This window comes from Zosterops lateralis (genome assembly GCF_965231275.1).
Source record: "Zosterops lateralis genome assembly, chromosome: 3".
Lineage (NCBI taxonomy): Eukaryota > Metazoa > Chordata > Aves > Passeriformes > Zosteropidae > Zosterops > Zosterops lateralis.
In genome coordinates, this window is record NC_139764.1 from 106,988,791 (window position 1) to 107,008,089 (window position 19,299).

The 19,299-nt window shown below is 38.9% G+C and overlaps 1 protein-coding gene across 4 annotated transcripts in view; it reads right to left on the reverse strand.

The window, feature by feature from the left end:
* Window positions 1-19,299, reverse strand: part of ITSN2 (intersectin 2) — an 85,203-nt gene that overhangs the window by 34,546 nt on the left and 31,358 nt on the right. For all 4 annotated transcript variants that reach the window (XM_083858496.1, XM_083858497.1, XM_083858495.1 and 1 more), the window contains exons 3-15: window positions 13,478-13,570; window positions 11,779-11,842; window positions 10,145-10,308; window positions 8,672-8,869; window positions 8,210-8,306; window positions 6,412-6,536; window positions 5,099-5,162; window positions 3,584-3,721; window positions 3,401-3,486; window positions 2,124-2,386; window positions 1,316-1,465; window positions 945-1,085; window positions 49-136 (exon numbers count right to left, since the gene is read on the reverse strand). In XM_083858496.1, coding sequence (XP_083714622.1) covers window positions 49-136; window positions 945-1,085; window positions 1,316-1,465; window positions 2,124-2,386; window positions 3,401-3,486; window positions 3,584-3,721; window positions 5,099-5,162; window positions 6,412-6,536; window positions 8,210-8,306; window positions 8,672-8,869; window positions 10,145-10,308; window positions 11,779-11,842; window positions 13,478-13,570 — 1,671 coding nt within the window. The remainder of the gene's footprint in view (window positions 1-48; window positions 137-944; window positions 1,086-1,315; window positions 1,466-2,123; window positions 2,387-3,400; window positions 3,487-3,583; window positions 3,722-5,098; window positions 5,163-6,411; window positions 6,537-8,209; window positions 8,307-8,671; window positions 8,870-10,144; window positions 10,309-11,778; window positions 11,843-13,477; window positions 13,571-19,299) is intronic.

The following is a 19,299-nucleotide window of genomic DNA, read 5'->3' on the forward strand; positions in this document are numbered from 1 at the left end:
AATCAGCAAGGCAATCAGCAAGAACAGAACTCATGTGCAGGCACTTACTCTGAGTGTTTTCAAGCTGAGCATTTTTTATCCTTTCATTTAACAACTGCTTTTCAGGAACCAAATAGATTAGTTTATTCTGATAATCCTGTAGATGTTAAAGAGAACATAACAGATTTTTAATATTGTTTATGAATCATTAAGTAAAACTGACTGACTTTTCAAACATAGCTTCAACTCATGCTCATGAAACAGGGATGCAAGTTATCACTACTAGATAAAGAAAAAATTACCTCTATACTCTTAATAGAAATAATATTACAATTGAAAGCTTTTGACCCCAAACCATTAACACAGCTGGAAAAATATTTAACAAACATGGAAAAATGTCTAAATATTATCACACCATTTAAGGTGACTGCCCCAAGCCTAACATAAAACAGTAACAACATGAAAAGAAGTTTCCCTGATGAGCAGAAGCATCACATAAAAATACAGCAGAGGATAATTTATGGTAGTCAACTGATTAGAAATAATTAATACCTTGTTACTCAAATAGAGAGAAAAAAAAAAAAAAGATAAAAGAGCATTAAGGTAATTCAACCTAAACACCAACTTGGTCTAAACATAGGACAACATTCCTCAAAAACATCTGAGTCTGGAGCTATAGAAGAATTCAAAATTAAAGAGAAGTTGCTATTATCAGTCCACAAAAGAATAGCTGAGCTTTTCACAACTCTTATTTAACTCTCAGCTCATCTTGGTACACATAATCATTTGTTTAACACCAAACACAAAACTAAAAGCCCCTGCAATCCTGACAGTCTTGCCTATTTCCTCTCTCCACTGCAATCCAACTGACTCCATTTTCCTCCCTATAGGGATGCATTATCAACAGCATTAGGGAAACACAGAATATGGTAAAAGAAAACCATAAGCTTAACATAGTTACACACCTCAAGCTGCTGCTGTAGTTGCTTAACTTCCATGATTCCTTGGTCATATTTCCTATCCAAAGCCTCCAGCTCAGTTTTTCGCATTTGCTTTTTGCTACGAATATCCTGCAACCTGCCTGAGATCTGCTGATGTTTGCCAGTCTGGAAAGAAAGCAGAGACAGAGTACACCACAAATATCACAAAAATCCTTTTGCTAAGCCTGTGAGCAGGTTAGTTCACAACCAGTTCCCTAAAACAATCCAAAATACCTGCTTTAGATTCCTCATCCAAAACAGAGTGGAACTCCTGGTGGGCCATTTAATGCAGGTATTAATATTTGTATAATTTAAAACACTGTATTTCAGCATATGTGGTGAAATTCTTTTCTTACCAGGGCTTCTAATTCAAGATTAAGGCTCTTCTTTTTAGAGGTCAGCTTGACAATTTCTTCTTGTTCCCTGTTACGCTGATTAAGAAGTTCCTGGCGACGGATTCTCTCCCACTCCAGTCGTCGCTGGCGCTCGAGCTCCTGCTTTGCTGCCTGAGGAAAAGTTACATTACCTTAAATTACAGTGGAAATGCAGAACTCAGAGACCTTGATTTAATATAATGTGCTCTATTTCTAAACAGCACAACAGCAACATAACAATGTCTTCTCTAAAGTGCTCTTATACACTTCAGCAAAGAATGCCGGAAGTGATCCTACAAGATTCTTCGTGCCACACTCCTGACTCTGGATGAAAAAAGCTTCATAATTCAGAAAGCCTTTGCAGCTTGGAATATTGCCCATAAGCCAGTACATTGACAGATACTGCTTGTAACCTCCTTTGAGTATTTCACAGAACTACATAAAATATGGAAGAGTGATGCATGCACTGAGACACCAAGTAGAAGCAAATTTGTCTCAAGTTTGGCTGTCAAAATGGTATCAATTATGAATTCAGTAGAGTCTTGTTTGGAATACAAATTTTTCCAAAAATGCAAGGAATATGCTCAAGAAAATCTCATCTGTCCTATGAAATATCTGAAAATCTTTAACCTATACCAACATTTAAAACAGACACAAATGGTGTTCTGTCTCCAAGACAAGCTGACATCAGCCAGGCCAGGAGACAGAACCAAAGGCAGCACTAAACCCTGGATGCTGTATGCACATACACATTCCTTAGAGCGTTAAAAAGTAAAGTCAAGGAAACAACCTCCCGCCTTTCTATTTCTTTCCTCCTTTCTTCTTCCCGTTGTCTCTCCAGCTCTCGTTGTCTCTCCAGCTGCCTTTCCATTTCCAGTTGTCTCTTCCGTTCCTGCTCCTGGCGTTCCCTCTCTTTTCGCTCCTGCTCTTCCCGTTCTTTCTGAGCCTTTCTTTCAGCCTCTCTCTGCTGCTGCTCCAGCAGGACCTGTCGGCGTTTTTCCAGCTCCATATTTCCCCTCTCGTAGTTGGCTTTCCTTTTGTCCTCAAATGTCACTAAAACAAGGAAAGGTCATTATTTCTGCCCTGTGCAAAACACCGCTCTCAAACAAGGACCTCTGTTATGCCACTAAAGATAGATCCTTCCTGGCAAGTCCAGGTTGTTCAGTCATGGATGATGTAAGCATCTTCCATTTCTTAAAGTATTATTTTTCTGGTCAAAAATACCTCTAAATTTTCCTACCTATATTCCAACTGGAGGAAAAAAAAATAAAAGAAGAAAAAGTTCCAGTTTAAAATGACCACAAATATGACTTGAATGTTACAGGAAAGCCTCTCACTCCAAAGAATGAAAGATGAAAGAATGCTAGAGGAAAACATAAAAGAACAGCTTGTATAGGCTGGGAGAAGACTGTCTGCTGTTAAAAAGCTTTCCAATGTGCAGGAAACATTAACACATGGATAAAGAGCTTAGTTTTTCAAGGTGTTCCCTGTAACAGTTCCTGGAGTTAGAACTATCAGACACCAAAACAGGATCAACCTCAATTACTGCACACAAGGATAAAAAGAGACACAAAGGAATGGTTTAGGCCCCCAGCAACTACCCTTCCAAAAAGAGAGGCAAGTCCTGTCTTGAAGTGTCCCTGTAACATTGTCAGTAACAGAACCTATGGTATGTTCAAACTGCTTCCAGTTTGCAGAGAACTGAACTACATTGGACCCCCCTGCTTTCAGAATGGCCAGTAATGCCAGGAACTTTCAAATGAAAAAAAATTGCAGTTGCACAGCAGTGTCTGGCCATGGAGGGTTTATTTTCCAGAATAAATTATTAATCAGCACACTTTTCCTTTCCTACAGCTAAAAATAGCCCCTGTCCCTGCCTTCTCAATTCTATTAGATGTAACAGGCTGACAACATCCACTTAACAACCTTCTTACTACAGAAGTTAAAAGGGATCTTGCTCCTAAAATTAAGTTCTCTGTGGATTTGATTATTTCTTCCAATTTCTAAAGGTTCCAGTGCCCTTCAAAAACAGCCCCATACATTAAGAACATTAACCCTGCTTTTTACCTGGTTGTTTTTTCTGTGGCTCCTCCTCTTGCACAGGTTGGTAAGATGGAAGAGTTCCATTTATATTTTCAGTATATTTTCCACTCCTGGAGGGGAAAAAAAAACCAAACCCATCCCACCATTGTTAGAGAAATAGCACAGTTGTGTTAAATATATTTACATTTCACTGCCCTCAGTGATTACCTGAAAGAAGGTGGCACCAGCTCAAGGGGCAGAGTCAGGGGCAGTGGCTGCCCAGCTTTGGCCATGTCTGTGAGGTGCATGGCCAACACAAACTCATCAGCCTTCAGCTGCCCATCTCCATCTATATCAGCCAGGGACCTGCAGGGGTTCAGCAGCAGCACCAATTAGAACCAAACATCACAATCATTCACAAATTACAGCTGAAACAAGGCACTGTGGAGAAACAATTTTTAAAACTGACAATTCCTGTGGAATGTTTTGGTAAAAATACTTACAGTTAATAACATAAATAAATGATGAAGGGAGATATTATTCAGATCACAGAATGGTTTGGGTTGGAAGGGACCTTAAAGATCATCTAGTTCTAACCCCCTGCCATGGGCAGGGAGGGATACCTTCCACTAAATCAGGTTGCTCCAAGCCCTATCTAACTTGGCCATGAACACTTCCAGGGCTGAGGCATCCACAGCTTCTTTGGGTGATCTGTGCCAGTGCCTCACCATCCTTACACAGTAAAGAATTTCTTCCTAATATCCAATCTAAACCTGCTGTCTTTCAGTTTGAAGCCATTCCCCCTTGTCCTGTCTCTACAGGCCCTTGTAAATAGTCTCTCTCCATCCTTCTTGTAGGTTTCTTTCAGACAAAGCTTTCTTTTCAGCTTCACTGAAACGTTCTCCAGCCTGAACAAACCCAATTCTCTTAAATTTCCATAAAACTCTGAAAAATGGACAGGAAGTGGTAAGAAGTATCTCTTGCTTTATTGCATCACAAATAGAAGAGCAGGAAGGTAAATCCAGGACTCTTCTTAACCAGCTTAAAATGCTAGAAACCACTTCTTCAATTATTTTTCTTAACCCAAAGAAAACTTTACATAAAGTTATATCAAATTCTACAAGAGGAAGCTTTGCATAGAATTTTTTTCCCCCTAGTGTCTCTTTGACAGTGCAGGGAAGACATGAGCTGGTGCAGAGTAATTTTCAGTGGGTAGGAAAAGGATCACCTACTCCCTCTAAGGAGCAGTAGATCATATTAGCCTACAGTATTTCCCACAAACTGGAGGAGTTGGTGAGGGGTGTGTGTGCGCGTGTGTAACCAGTGAAATGCAAGAAAGCAGGAGCCTCCCTCAAAGATCTACAGAGACAGAATTGCTGAAATATGTCCTTAGACTGCATGTAAGTAAAATGCTTAGTAAAAACACAGCTCATTAAAAAAGCAGGTAAAAAAACCCAATGAAAAACAAACAGGAAACAACAAAACAAACACCAAAAAACCCATCACACACATGCCACAGTGAAAAACAAAAGCAGGAGATGATGGTATTTTGTTATGTTCACACACCAGCACTATTCACACGTAACAGCACCATTATTTCAGTAATTACATCTGGGTTGGTATTTCTGTCAGATTCTGTTAGATTTCTATTAGCTCTCTGGTGTCTCTTTATCATTTCTTATTTAATAAAGTACATTTCCTCTCTTAACACAATAAAGACACTGAATCAGTAACTAAACTCACCAAATAGTAGCCAGCTGAGTCTGTGAAAGATTTGATTGCAGAAGGGCATTTCTTGCTTGAAATCCTTAGTGAAAGTGTAAAAGGTTTTTATTAAAATAAACACTTCATTCAAAGATTCACAAGGCAAAAAATGGGTCACGAACTGGGACATGTTTATTTTTGATATTAATCTAATCCATTTGCATCAGTTGGTTTTATTTCCAAGCTAAACAACAGGCATTATAACCTGAACACAACAAAGATGTAAGTATTCTTGTGTGCCTTTTTCCACTTAGAGCACCTAACAGAAAAGCTGACATGAAAAATGGGTATTTATGGTAATCCCCAGAGCTGTCACAAAAGCACAGCTGACTGTCTGCCCAAATCTTGAGCCATCACCTGGAGAACCTTCCTTGGGAGCAAAGAATGGGATACATTTCTAGGCAAGTTGAGGAAACCTTCAGCCCAAAAGCAACTGAACAAGATGAAAACCATTGAGACCTTTTCCTTAAAGAAAGAATTGTCCTCCTCTTCTGTAGGCAAGGGAATTGAGGCAGAGTGCTTATTCAAAATGGGAAATCTAATTAAGACACACAAAACACTGACTTTACACCTACTGACTGCTTGGCCAGCACTCTCTACTCGCTGCATTACATGGAGGAATCCCATTTTTAAACAACTTTTGTAAAACTCTCCTCTTGTATTAAATTTGCATGAAGTCTTTTGAAGACATCATAATGCTGTGGCCCAGCACAGATGTCACTGGAAATCAACAACAATCAACTCTTAAATTACTTTGGAAAAATTCCAAGCAATGGCTGCAGTTCTGCAGTGCCTTTCTCAAGATGTTTTCTTTCAAAAGATAAAGCCCAAGTATCTGAGCACTGACTGATACAGGAGCACATGGCACAAAAATGATGGTGAATGTCACCCATTTTCATGAGAAAGAGTACTCAGTCCAAAGAGTGATGCTTGAAAAATTCCTGCTGACTTTACAGAGCTGAACTCCACAGCCTTGTTGAGGTTCTTAGGCTCCTCTGGTCAGATCCCACCACTCCAGGCTTTTTCTCTTCCCTGCAACAGCTGCTGTAACTTCCCCAGTGTATTTGGCTCCTCCAGGTCTAACACAAAGCCCAAGTCAATGAACTGATGGTTATTTCCATTTCTGGGCTGGCTGAAACCCACTCTCCCCTGCACAGGTCTGAACACCAACATTTCAGCTTTTATTTCATATGCAAGTCAAATCCCAAGCTGAGATTCCAACCCTCAGCCTGTGATGTTCAGAGGAAGGAAGCACTCTGGTTTTCCCAGTCTGTACCAAAAGTCATACTCACCGGATAAATATCCACTCATACTTTTATCAAGACTGTTAAATTTCTGTCTGTATTTTAGTCTGGAGGCCTGAGGAACTGCCCAGTCTGAGGATGTAATCTTTGGTGAATTCCCAGCTAGTGATGCACTAGAGGAAGAATTTGAACTGCAATATAATTTCAAAACAAAACAGAACAAAAACAAAGCAAAAAAACCAAACCAAACCAACCAACCAAATATTAAAAGAAAACCAAAAGAGAAAAAGAGATAAAGAAATAACTCTAAATCACTTGGCTTAATAAAGAGGCATTGGAACAGAAGATATGTAGCATCTTCTGGTAACATGAAACAACTTCTACAAAGTTTTACCTCTGCTAACTTGCTATAAATAGTTCCATCACAAATATGAAATTTTACAGTCAAAGTAGGGATATATTTGTAAGGAAACAACATGTTGAAGTGAAAATCCTTTTCCTTTGGTACCACAGGCAGTAATACACATAATTGATCCTTCTACCACTGCAAAATAATAGTATAGGAAACCACAGGAAAACACCTCCACTATCCCAAGAGTGTCGGGTCATTGTTTCAGAAACTTTAAGAGGCATGTAAATGAATAACCATGAGAATAAAAATGGATATGATGAACTCATAACCAAAACCAGCTTCTAAAGCTGTTTTAATCACCATATTGCAGCTCTGCCTTTCCTTTCTGCTAGTGAAAATGACACTCTGGGTGGAGCTTTTCCAACTCAGTCAGTTTCTGCAGGACAGTGCTGATGGAGGGTTTAGATACACCCATAAAACTTCCAATTAAACTCCCAGCATTTTCATTGTCCCATCTCCGAAAATCGGACAAACTCAGGAGAGCTGAATCCAGCCTGCCTTGTTTAATGTAATCCCCTGCTCTTTCAAGTGAGAAAAAACAACCCTATTTGAAGTGCCATCCAAGGCAATACAGAATGCTGAAAGAAACAAAGCCTCTCCAGCACAATGCTGGATTGACATCCCCTGCACGGAATGAGCGGCAACATGATGGTGAAAATGCTGCCAACAATAACACTGGAGAAGGGCTCCTTTGTACAGCACCAGCAACAGAAAGCTTTCCAATTAAAAAAAACCCCAACTAACCAAAAAAATTATTCCAGGCACATGCGATGCCTACAGTCACTTTACAGACATCTGCTGATATCAGGTGTGTGAGGAGCCCAGATCATGCACCCCACATGCCCTGAACAGGCAGCAGGGAGGCACAAGAGCCTCCGAGTTACTTATGGAACTGAGCTGGGGCAGAGGTGCCCTCAGGACCATCTTTTGGGATACATCCCTGGATAGATAAGCCCAGTCCCTCACTTTAGTCTATGGCAAAGCTCTAAAATCAGTGAACCAGAGCAGCTGATTACAAAGATCCCTAATCTTCTATTATTCATAAAACAAATTTACACATAAATATTGATAGCAAATCCTATTCTTACATGACTGCTGATTACATGGTGCCTTCTATAATGGATGAGCACATAATGTATAAATATTGCTTTTAGAACCACTTAGTATGGTTTGTTTCCATTTATTGATGAGGTACATTCTCTTCTTTTTGGCACTGCTCATCTGACCTCCTCACCTACTTTGAATATTTTGTCAATTTACTGAAAATATTACTTATTGTGCATATAAACCCAAAATCTATTTTTAAACTTGATAGACCATATTAGATAGACTAATTTTTGACAAACGTACTTTGAGAACAGAAATGCTCCATAAGTTTTGGAAGGTATAATATTTAAGTGTAAGATACAACCATTTTAAACTTAACTTCCATACCTGCTAGATCCTAAATCAATCAGAGACTGTGCCTTCTGCATACTGGAACCACCAAATCCTCCTGCCACGGGGCCTAAAGAACTACTATGAGGCAGTGCTGGAACAAGAAGAAACAAAAAATTAACCCCAGAACTGTAAAGCAATTGAGTATAAGATAATGCTTCATAATCAACATTCACTTTGATAGAAGTAAGAAAAGCTAATCAGTGTCTTGTTGTTATGATTAACTAGTTAGAACAGAATTAACAAACGTGAACTTTGGAGAAAAACCATTTGTAGGGTTTTCTGTTGGGGCTTTTTTTGTTGGGTTTTTGTTTGTTTTGTTGGGGGTTTCTGTTTGGTTATTTGTTTGGGTTTTTTTTTAAACTCTCATGCATGTGTTAGCATTCCTGTCTGAAATCAGCCACAGGGAAAACAAGATTCACAATTCTGAGAGCAAGCATTGGACTGTGCTGTACTTACTTGAGGAGAAAGGTACAGACAAAGGCTGCAGAAGGCTGGATGATCCATTTGGCAACGAGGAGGTACTGACAGAAGGCACCAGGGGAGCAGAGATAACCAAAGGAGGGATGGAAGTCATGGAGGTCAGAGACATGGGAGCTAATGGTGTGATCGCAGACATGGACGTTGGCATGGACAGATTTGGCATACTACCCATTCCTAGAGCAAAATCCAATAATTCATGGTTTAACATGGCACAGGCTTCAGCAAGAAATTGGTCCCTTTTGTGAGGCAGAAACTACGCAAAGCAACTGGTGGCTGGAATACAATGAGTTAAAATAGATGCTCATGTACAATATTTACTTTTTCTCTAAATTTAGGCAAAGCAGGTCACAGGGGAAAATACACTAAAGAATAGGAATTTAAAAAGAAAAATCTTGACAAGAAAATTCATTCTCAAGGTAGGTTTAGCTACTATTTTCACAACAGAGTAAGATCTGGTTTTCTATAATTGCAGTTACACCTATTTCTTCAACAAACCTGGCCCCTGAGAGAGAATTACAACCTCAAAAGCTGTGACAATCCTCCACAGGGAAAAGCTGCTGCTGTTTCTGAACTAAGTCTCTTCCAAGTTATCAGCCTTGGAGGAATCCACAGGGGTGAAAAGTCCTTATTAGGGACCCATGCTTAGCAAAGGGTTTCTAGAGGCAGCTGCCTGAGGCAAAGTAGGGCACTTGAATTACTGGCTGCACCTTGTGGGAGACAACAGTGCTGGTGAGATGGTGGAAAGTTATTAGAGGTAACTGTATGCCAACCACAGCTCCCTGTAAATGCATGCCCCTGTACTCAAACACACTAGATTTGGTGATGGGCAGACATTTCAAATCATGTATGTAATTAATATATGCATACATTTAATTTCAGCACAGAAGTGTGCATGTAGTTTGTAATGCAGCTCAAGCCATTGTGGGTTTTTAGTGCTATAAAACAACACAATAAAAAGCATGCACTGAAGCCCCAAACACCAGCAGAAGAAAAAAAAAAAGGTCACAGTAATTCTATTAAGTTAATCATATACCCAAAACAGACAATCTGATTCACTTTGAAAAAATACGTAAAATAGCTGTTCTACCAAAACTCCAGCCTTTGACTAAATTTAACTTTAAAATCCCCAAGTATAAATAGGTGACTGAGTAGGAGGGAGACAAAAAAAGACCACCAGTACAAAATGAGAGCCTGCAAGTCAGATGGCAGATGTGAATGGCCTTCTTGTCAAAACGGAATAATATTTTTCTTTATTAAAAGTCTTCAAATAATCAAATTATCAAAAATATAAAAAAAGTGACCTGGTGAATTTCCTAAATCAGAATATCCTTTTTTCCTGTTTCACACTGATTCACTAAACTTTCATGGTTAGATAAATGCTTTTATTTGGCTGCAATTAACTGTTGTATTTTACCTCTGAACACTAAGTAATTATATATTCATAAGTACCAAAGCGAGCTGACATTAGTGGTGAAAACACTGGAGTTTGTTTCATGACAGGAGGGAGAATTGAAGGCAAATTCTGTCCTTGCAATTTCAGCTTGATGAGTTTCATGGCTATAGAGAACTCCAGTTGATCCATTTTTCCATCCTTGTTCAGGTCTGAGAGTGTCCTTAAAACAAAACAAAATAAAATTAGAGAAGAAACATTTTTGATCAGTGACAAGCTTTCCTATTAGATTTATTTACTGTTTTTGCACAGGAAAACAAGAAACTTATTGCAAAGTAAATTTTCTACTTTTGATAACATTCATACCTTTGAGAAGTTTGAGTACCCACTTCTGCAGAGTTCAGTTTTGAGGTTGCTATATATTAAACATGTAATTCCCAAGAAAGCAAGAAAACATTTGGGAAAGCAGAAATCTCCTGCCCAGTGGATACACTTGTTGCCTCTGCTCCAAACCTCTGCTATGCTTTTCTTCATGCTCCCAGTCAGAATAATTATTTTAAATTAATCCTTGGTAAGGTAAGGAATTAATGCAAGAATCTGGAACAGGATGTAGGAGGATGCAGAAACCTTCTAAAGGCACTATACACTGCTATGGAAATTTCATTAATTCACAGGGGTGAATTAACCTCACAATGGTGGAATTTCCTAAGTCTGTCTTCCTTTTGAGAGTTCTCCAAATAAATGTAACAGGAAATACATGCAACTGTGAACATATAGCCTCAAAATTTCTGGTCAGACAGATAATAGGAAATTTTATTAACATTTAAGCATACAAGGACCAAGCATAAGAATGTAAATAAAATTAGGAGAAAAAAAAAATCAGACTAATATTAAGCTTCGTTTTTCCTGTGATTCTGTTACTGCCCAGTACAAAACCTCAAGGCCCAACAGAAAAATCTCCTTGCCCCCCTTTCCTGGACACTGAGGTATCTGGTGTAAGGGTGAACATGGAGGTGATGCTGGTTGGACTTGATGATCCTAGAATACTTTTCTAACCTTAACAATTCTGTGATTCTCTGTGTCTGAAGGAAAAACTAACTTGCATTTAGTTATTTTCTTTAACACTTTTTCTTAAAGTTGTTCTTAATTATTTTGAGCCTCCAGTATGTGTCTTTTAGCACACATATGTCTTTGTAACAGCCAAGTGCCCCAAACTTAGCACAGGATTCTAGTGAGGACTGAGGGATTACAGAGAAGAAAATGTTTCAAGCGTTGCACTCACCACATATATAATGCAAGGAACAGCACTTTTTCCAGTTCCTGTATTACCAAGCAATGCTTTATCTCACATATCATAACTGCCCTTCTACTAACGTTTTTGTGACTTCAGATTTTTTATTCTATTCTACTTTACACGTACTTCAAGCCCTTCATATAGTTTAAAAACACTGTGTTCAGCATGATCCAAATAACACCACAAGAAAGATGTAAAAATTACTGAGTTTTAATTAATTTTTGGTACACATATGGGTTGAAACCTTCCCCTAAATTTAATAAAATTAAAACAATGATTCAGGCAACACGTTCTACCTTGACTGCTGAAAGCCTCTGGGAAACAACACAACACAGCAAAGGTAGCATTTGAATGTTATGCATCTATCTTAGAAAAAACAAACAATAAAGAATGCCTTACCATATTTGAGCAAGGATTGAAGATGGCAGACCTGATTGCAAAAAAAAGGTACGTGCTTGATCACCTGTGATAAACAGGGAAAAAAAGACAGACTTTTATATACTAGAGACAGATTTTTGAAGATCTCTTGGGGGATCGAGTTTTTGAAAGAAATCCCCATGCTGGATGCGAACATTTACAGGGCTTTTTTTTTTTCTAGCTTTTAACACTGGTGACAGTGATTGTCAGACATCCATGTATTTCATAATTCCCAATCTTTGCTCTGAGAAGTGATTTCAAATAGCTATAAAAACTTTAACAGGTCACAAATCAATGGCTGTCAACATCTTAAAAGATGCATGAATTAAAGAATGACCGAAAATTTAGTCCTGCCCCAATTACTTATGCAGGAAAGGATGAGAATGCTGTTTTTCTTCTTCTCTATCCCATCTAACCTGAGCCAGTATTGTGTCTCTAGAAAAAGGAAAATATGATGTTCTAAATAATATTCTTTTCTGTCAGAGAACACCCACAATTTCAGTATTTCAGGAAGGGAATGGGAACTGTTGTGTAATCCCATACCAAGTTCCACATCAGTTAGTACACATACAAATGGGACAGTTGTGTTTATGCCTGCATCTGAGTGAATTACAGATGCTTAAAGCTAAGACTTCTTGTTATTCTTTCAGCTTCATACACAACCATTTATTTCAAGTATTTGCCAAATAAATAACAAAGCCTGCAGCTTTAGATGCAGGTAAGAGCCCAGATGTGGCCTAAGGGTAGTCCCTGGGACTGCATAGTTTTCAGCTGGAGGTAAACACCAACCTCCCAGTGCTGTTTGGCCAAAGCAGGAGTTAAGTGCCACTTAGCCAGAAGATGTGCATGTTCCAAATAGACAGCTCTGTATTCTCTCCTCAGTTCTTTCCAGCCCCAAAAGAGGAAAAGCAGGGCCAATGGAGCAACTAGACAGGGCATTACTGGATAGCTGGGCAGGTAGGAGCCATCAGGGCTGGTCTTTAGTGCCCACCTCACCACCGAGAATGGGACATTCTTAAATTATGACATCTTTGTCAATGAAATTGGGTCTTTCTTGATATCAAAAGCAGATTTTAAATTTAAAACCTGCAAATTCTGAAGTGCATAGCAACGTGACCCAATTGTTTCAGAGGAGAGCAGCTGAATGCAACTGGAACTGACAGCAGGACACTGCAAAACGCCATTAGCGCACCCAGTCCTCCTGAAGGCCCAACGGCCCAAATTTCCAGCAGTTGCTAACAAGGACAAGCTGTCAGCATCCCTCTCCCTGCCTCCCAAACAAAGATCTCTAACAGCACAGCATTCTCTCCTCAGACTGGGGAGAGCCACTTCTGTTGTGTCTGGTGTCACTTGCCACAACAGCTACTGTAAGAGCTCCCTGGCAGCTCCCATCTGAGCAGGGATTTTGCCTGATATTCTCTGGTTTCTGAAACTAAACAGAATGGCAGCACACAGCTGGTGGCTACAGAAGTGACAGGGTTAAACAGAACAGCACTGCCGTGCCAGACTTCAGAGGAAAGCTTGTTAAGTTTACTAATAACCTGTGGCTGTTTGCCTGAAGAGTAGGGTTATTAGTCACACAACAAAGGGCTAGAAATAGGATGCAATTCTCTCAAACTGTTCTACAGAGATAGGTATGTGTACACAGAAGTTAATGTGTAAAGCAGAGCCTCAGACCAACCTGTAATGAAACCTCCTGTGGGTTTAAGTTTGTCAAACTGCTTGTCATGCTTGGCCCGCTCTTCGGAGGTGATGGCCCATATGTTTGGCCCTCCTGGAAAAAAAGAAAAAACAAAAAACCAAAACAAATCAACAAAAAAAACAAGGAACAACCAAACGGGCTGAAAACTTTCAAAAGTAAAGCACGTCACTTGCAAAATAAAAACTTGGCTTTCTCAAGAGACAAAGTTAGACGTGGACACACCCAGCTCCTACCAGTTTGGCAAGGACATTGTGCAATACACAAACCTCCTTCCCAGATGTGCAAGCCGAGCTGAGACAATCCCCCGGCCACAGTGCTTCACCCTCGGCTTTCAAACAAGCTCTGTCGTCCTTCAAAGCTGGTGCAGGGCAGCTTCCTGTGGCGGCTGATTGTTTGCAGCCCGGGCAGGATGTGTCTCACCATCCCCTGTGTGAGCCAAACACTCCCCTGGCTCACTGATGAACAAATGGCATTCGGTGTCACCCAGGTTCTCATGCACAGGGTTAATTAACACCCTCCAGGTGCCCAAAAGGTTTATGCTTGTCTTGTCAGCACTCAAAAAGCAAAATTGGGAATGTTAACAAAAATAATTTGGTTCTGTCTGACAAAGAAGTGACATTTTGGGCTTTTTTTTTTTTTTTTTTTTAAACAGCACACAATTTCCACTTCACATTTTTCAATACTTTATGCAGTACAAAATATTACAGCCTAAGAGCAGGAATGAGAAGTTACAGGGAATAACTGAGTTGTGCTGGTAATACCTGGTTCTGACCAGATGGACTTTCAGAAATTCTGCAACCTGCTGCACAAAGGTCAGGGTGTGCATCCTTTGCAGGAAAAGCAGCTTGCCAGAAATAATTTGGTTTGTTTTTTAAGTAGGAGGAAGTTTTAGTCAGGAAGTTCTTGACAAATATTTAATTTTTCAAATCAATGAATGCAAGAATTAGCCAAAATTCTGAATGGAACCACTCAAAACAGCATTAAAAGGTTATTACGTGAAAAACACTTCTAAAATTACATTCTGCTGAGTATTACTACTTCCAAAGAACTGTTAATCTGTTCAAGTGTTTGTATTGCTCACTAAAAGACAGTCAAGGGAATAAATAATTCCTCTAGTAAGATATTAACAACTTGCTTTAAAATCCACAGTACTTTGAAAGAAAGTTACCATAAATCCTTCCTCTGCCTACATAAATCTTATTTCAAAGCTTTGAATCTCCAAAATTTCAAGAGATTTTTGTACTATTTTTCAATGTATAAAAAAGTGAAGGGACTGTGAGCTGATACACTTGCCAATACAGACACAGTAATAATGTTAATCACCTCTCATCTGTGTTTATCTACACAAACAAATACATTTTCCAAAAAAGACTTAATTTTTCCTCTTAAGAAGGTCCTGTTAAAACTGTATTTCTCCTTGCATGTGTACAGATTTAATTTTTTACCCTTGCTCCCTTAGTAGAGAAATAAAATAGTAAAAAAGACCAAAATAAATTAAGTGGGGAGATGTATGACAGAAAAGATGTGAGGGCATTAGGATACAACCTCTAGACACTTGAATTTGGAGTTTTTCTTCTCCTTCTTTGGTGAGGATATACCATTTTTTTAAAGTGTGGCCTCAATGAAAGAGTCTTCTTGCAGGTTACATGTAAAATTCCACTTCAAGAACACCCCCCTTTGTTCTTCTGATTAAATGAGCATAAATAAATCTAGATTAGATACTGATAATAAAGTGAAGTAAATCTGAATCAGATGCCTAGAGGTCAATGGGCACTGTAAGTGTTACTGCAAGACACTAATGAGGACAACTTGCACCCAACGGCAAAAATTAGAGCAGCACCTAATTTCTATAATCATAACCACATTTTATGCACTTCCCATTTGTATCTTAAAATTAGCACTTTAAAGAAATCTATCTCTACCAGATGGAAAAATGCTCCTAAAGCTACCAGCAGCAACTTCAAAGAAATTGACTATTTTTTTTTTTTCATTTTTGGAAAACAAAATATTAATGACATTACACTTTCCTTCTACTAAATACTCCTCTTCAAACACCTTTTGAAGCAGGTAGCTTCAAAACTCCTTTGGCTTTTTAAAATCAATGACCAAGATTAAAACCATCACAGTATATTCACATGGCCAGTGGCTGCAAAGTGATAAAAACACAGTAACAATTTCTTGACTGGAGTTATGACCATCACTATTGCCCCTCTAGAGAATCCAATTTACATTGTAAGACAACTTCTTTATTTATATGTCACAAATTAAGCAAGAAGATGGCAATCTTGAAAATCTACTATATTTCTGTATTCAAAGAGTTGTTTTACTATCTACTAAATTATGTTTCCTCTCCAGCTATGAAATTCAGCCTTCTATAGAGCATTGTCTCAAATGTGTTAAAACCTTGCAGGTCAGCAAATCCCCAAATTCACACCTGTAGCTGGATCATGATTAAAATCTCATTCAACAAGTGATTCAAGACCCACATTCAGCCTTCATTCTCATTTTTGCCTTCCATAACACATCCAAGAAGGCAGCTATTTTTTGCACACTTGATATTTTGCACCTTTTACCTCTGGAATTACATCTTTAAGGTCCTTCTGTTCAATGCCTGTGACTGATTTAGTCCAACACCCCTGCAAGGAACAGGAACATCTTCAACCAGCCCAGTTTGCTCAGAGCCTCATCCAACCTGGCCTCAAACATTTCCAGCGACGGTTTAACACCCACAGCTACTCTGGGCAACCTGTTCCAGCCTCACCACCCTTGTAAAAAAATTCTACCTTACATCTATTTGAAATCTACAATCTTTTAATTTAAAATCACCACCCCTTCTCCTATCTCAGCAGGTCCTGCCAGAGTGTTTGTCCCCACCTTTCTTACAGGCCCCCTTTAAGTACTGAAAGGCCACAGAAAAACCTCTGGAACCTTCTGCAGGTTCAACAACCCCAAGTTTCTTGCAAGTATAAATTTCATTTAAAAAAAGAAATCTTTGACTAAAACCACATCATTATATCAACAAGTGCTTCTACAACCTTCCACAGTCCTGGTGAATCAGTGAAAGCAGCTGTCATTGAATAGTGATAACTACAAACACACATTAGCAAAAGCACATTGTGGGAACATTTTATATATACCCTGAAAACACCAACCTGCTAATAATTTATTTTCCCAAGTAGGAGCAATTTCAGATCCTCCCTTTCCCTAAGGACAGAGACTGAAAATCTTATTTTTCTGGTGATTAATTTCATAAAGATATGCTCTCTGCTGGTTTCTTTACAGGCATGGAAGAAAATGTAGTTAGTCTTCAAATCCAATATATAAAAAAATAGATTTAAAAAAATATAATATATATAATATAATATATAATTCATAGCAAGAATTAGGATCTAGAGAACAGCACACCTTTAAGTCAGCACAGTTCCCACAATGAAATTTTGGTGTTTGTCTGTAAATGAATAAAATGCCAGAAAATTAAGTTTAGCCTAACAACTCTTGAGAGAGTGTCTGCCATCTGCAGCCTGAACTAGAACAGGTCATTGTTTTCTGAACAGAGGTTAATAACTGTTGGACAATGAAAGCATTTGTGTAAAATTAAAAAAAAAAAAAAAAAAAAAAAAATTTAAAAACCAGTGCTTCTGGTAGGGACCCAGAGTGAATGCAGTCAAACCCCACCCACACTTATTATTTAAAGGATTCACTGTTTTTTTCAATTCCCACCCCATATGCCACAGAAACAAGATAAAGAGCACAGCACAAGAGGGAAGGCTAAAGCATTGTGAGTGTTTATATTTAGCTTAACCAGGTGCTCACAGCTCTTTTGATGTCACCCTTGGTGACAGAGAGTATCCTTAGTTCTCAAGTAAGAGAAATAAAATCTGTGTACAGAAAAGCCCTTAATAAGATTTCTCAAAATACCATTTGAAAATGCCATACCAGTCTATCTGAAATAAACACTTTGAGTAACAGGACTCACAGGGTCTTGGCAATTCCACAAAGCACATCACGACACTCTATAGTCCAAAGTAATTGTTGTGTTTACCTATGTAGTACAACCAAGACCATCACAAAAACACAGCCAAAATTAGTCTGAAAGAGGTTCTCCTGTGCCATAGCCATCAAAACATGCTCACAAATACTATGATTGCTTCCCAAAATTACCACAAGCAGTAAAAATGGACACTCAGTGCAACTTCTGAGAAAGGTTACACTGCCTGGTTTACACACAGCCATGTCCTGGGCATGCTGAACTGTGATGAAGGGTTTTCTGGGAAGGGCAAAACTGCAGAGAGAGTCAAACATCTGCCATCCAAGATGTGTCATCTAACCTTATCTGGCTTAGCTCAGCCATTTTTCGCACTAACACATCTTCGGTTCCAGCATTGAGAAACATCTTGCCTGTAAACCAGACCCAAGGAATTTTGCACAGAGACATTGCTGTTCTTCTTCCATCCACACAGCCCCAGTCCTCACTCACGGCAAGTCATGCATGAATCACAAACCAAACTGCAGGTGTCTGCTCTGACCGCAGGATGGGCAAGAGGAAGGAATCTCCTTGGTGGAGCAATGCTGAACCTTTGGCTGTCCAAGCAGCAGTAAGCTACAATACTTTTACAGATCAGTTTCCCACCAGAAATCAAAATACAGTTGTTACTACATGCTCCCATGAGAGGCTTTGCTGCAGACAATGAGTAGTATATAACTTTTCTGACTCAGCTTAAATTTCCTGGACATTTTCAAGATCTAAATAATTTTTCCCAACTCTAGCTCATAAAATTTTGGAGGGGAAAAATAGTACAATCTCTCTGACAAGAAGATCCCTCATTAATTCATTATTCTTCAAAATAGGTTAATTTAGAATCTTACAACTTCATACATGAAGCCAACACTGTATTTGACTACCCTGCATTTTTAGGAATGCAAATTCAAGAAATGCTGAACTTGAGAGATTTTCTCCACAAAGTCTTTCTTTGGAACAGTGTAACTACTGTCTTCACCTGTTCTTTTTGCTTATGAAAACCCACAAGTCTATCTTAGTAAGACTTCTGGTAGACAAGAGGCCAAATTTTCTTTCTTTTCTAGAGAAGGCTGGTACTTTCCAAGAAAACTGGGTAAATGTCAGCACTGGCAATTGTTCTCAATATCCAGTACTGGAATCTTGGACTTCACATCCAGAAATGTCTCCACAGATTCTCTATTCCAAAACAGAAAACCAACAGTGAAAGGTCCTTTACTTGCCCACTCCAAAACTCCACAACACATCCAAGAGTTCAATGTCACATGTGGAGTCTGCCCACGTAGAAAGTCCATCTGGGATGACAAAGACCCAAACACCCAGAGCTAAACAGGCTTTGAATTTCACTCTCAAGACTTCTCTGAAGATGACAAAATACAGACTGACCCCACTTTCATGTAACAGGTATTTCTGCAATTCAGTGTGGCAGCACTCCATTTTCTATAGTTGGAAACAAGTGACTATGCTGTTGATAAGACATCTTCAGTTTCTTTAAGTTCATTTTTAAATAAAATAAGAGTAGGGAGGTCTGCTTATGGCAGGATCACAGCATTTCAGGAAAGCTCCAGAAATATATTTACAAAACTGCATCAGACAGATAACCTTCTGAATAAAATAAAGGACTTGCTTTGATGGGCTGCCAACATCAAAAGGGAAACAAACACTGTTCTTTCCTTAAAACGGTAAATCACCATTGAAAAAGAGGGAGAAGAGAAAATGCAGTCGTAGAAGGAAAGTAAATAGACTTGAAAATGCTCTGTAAAACCTCCTGCCACTGGTCAGTACT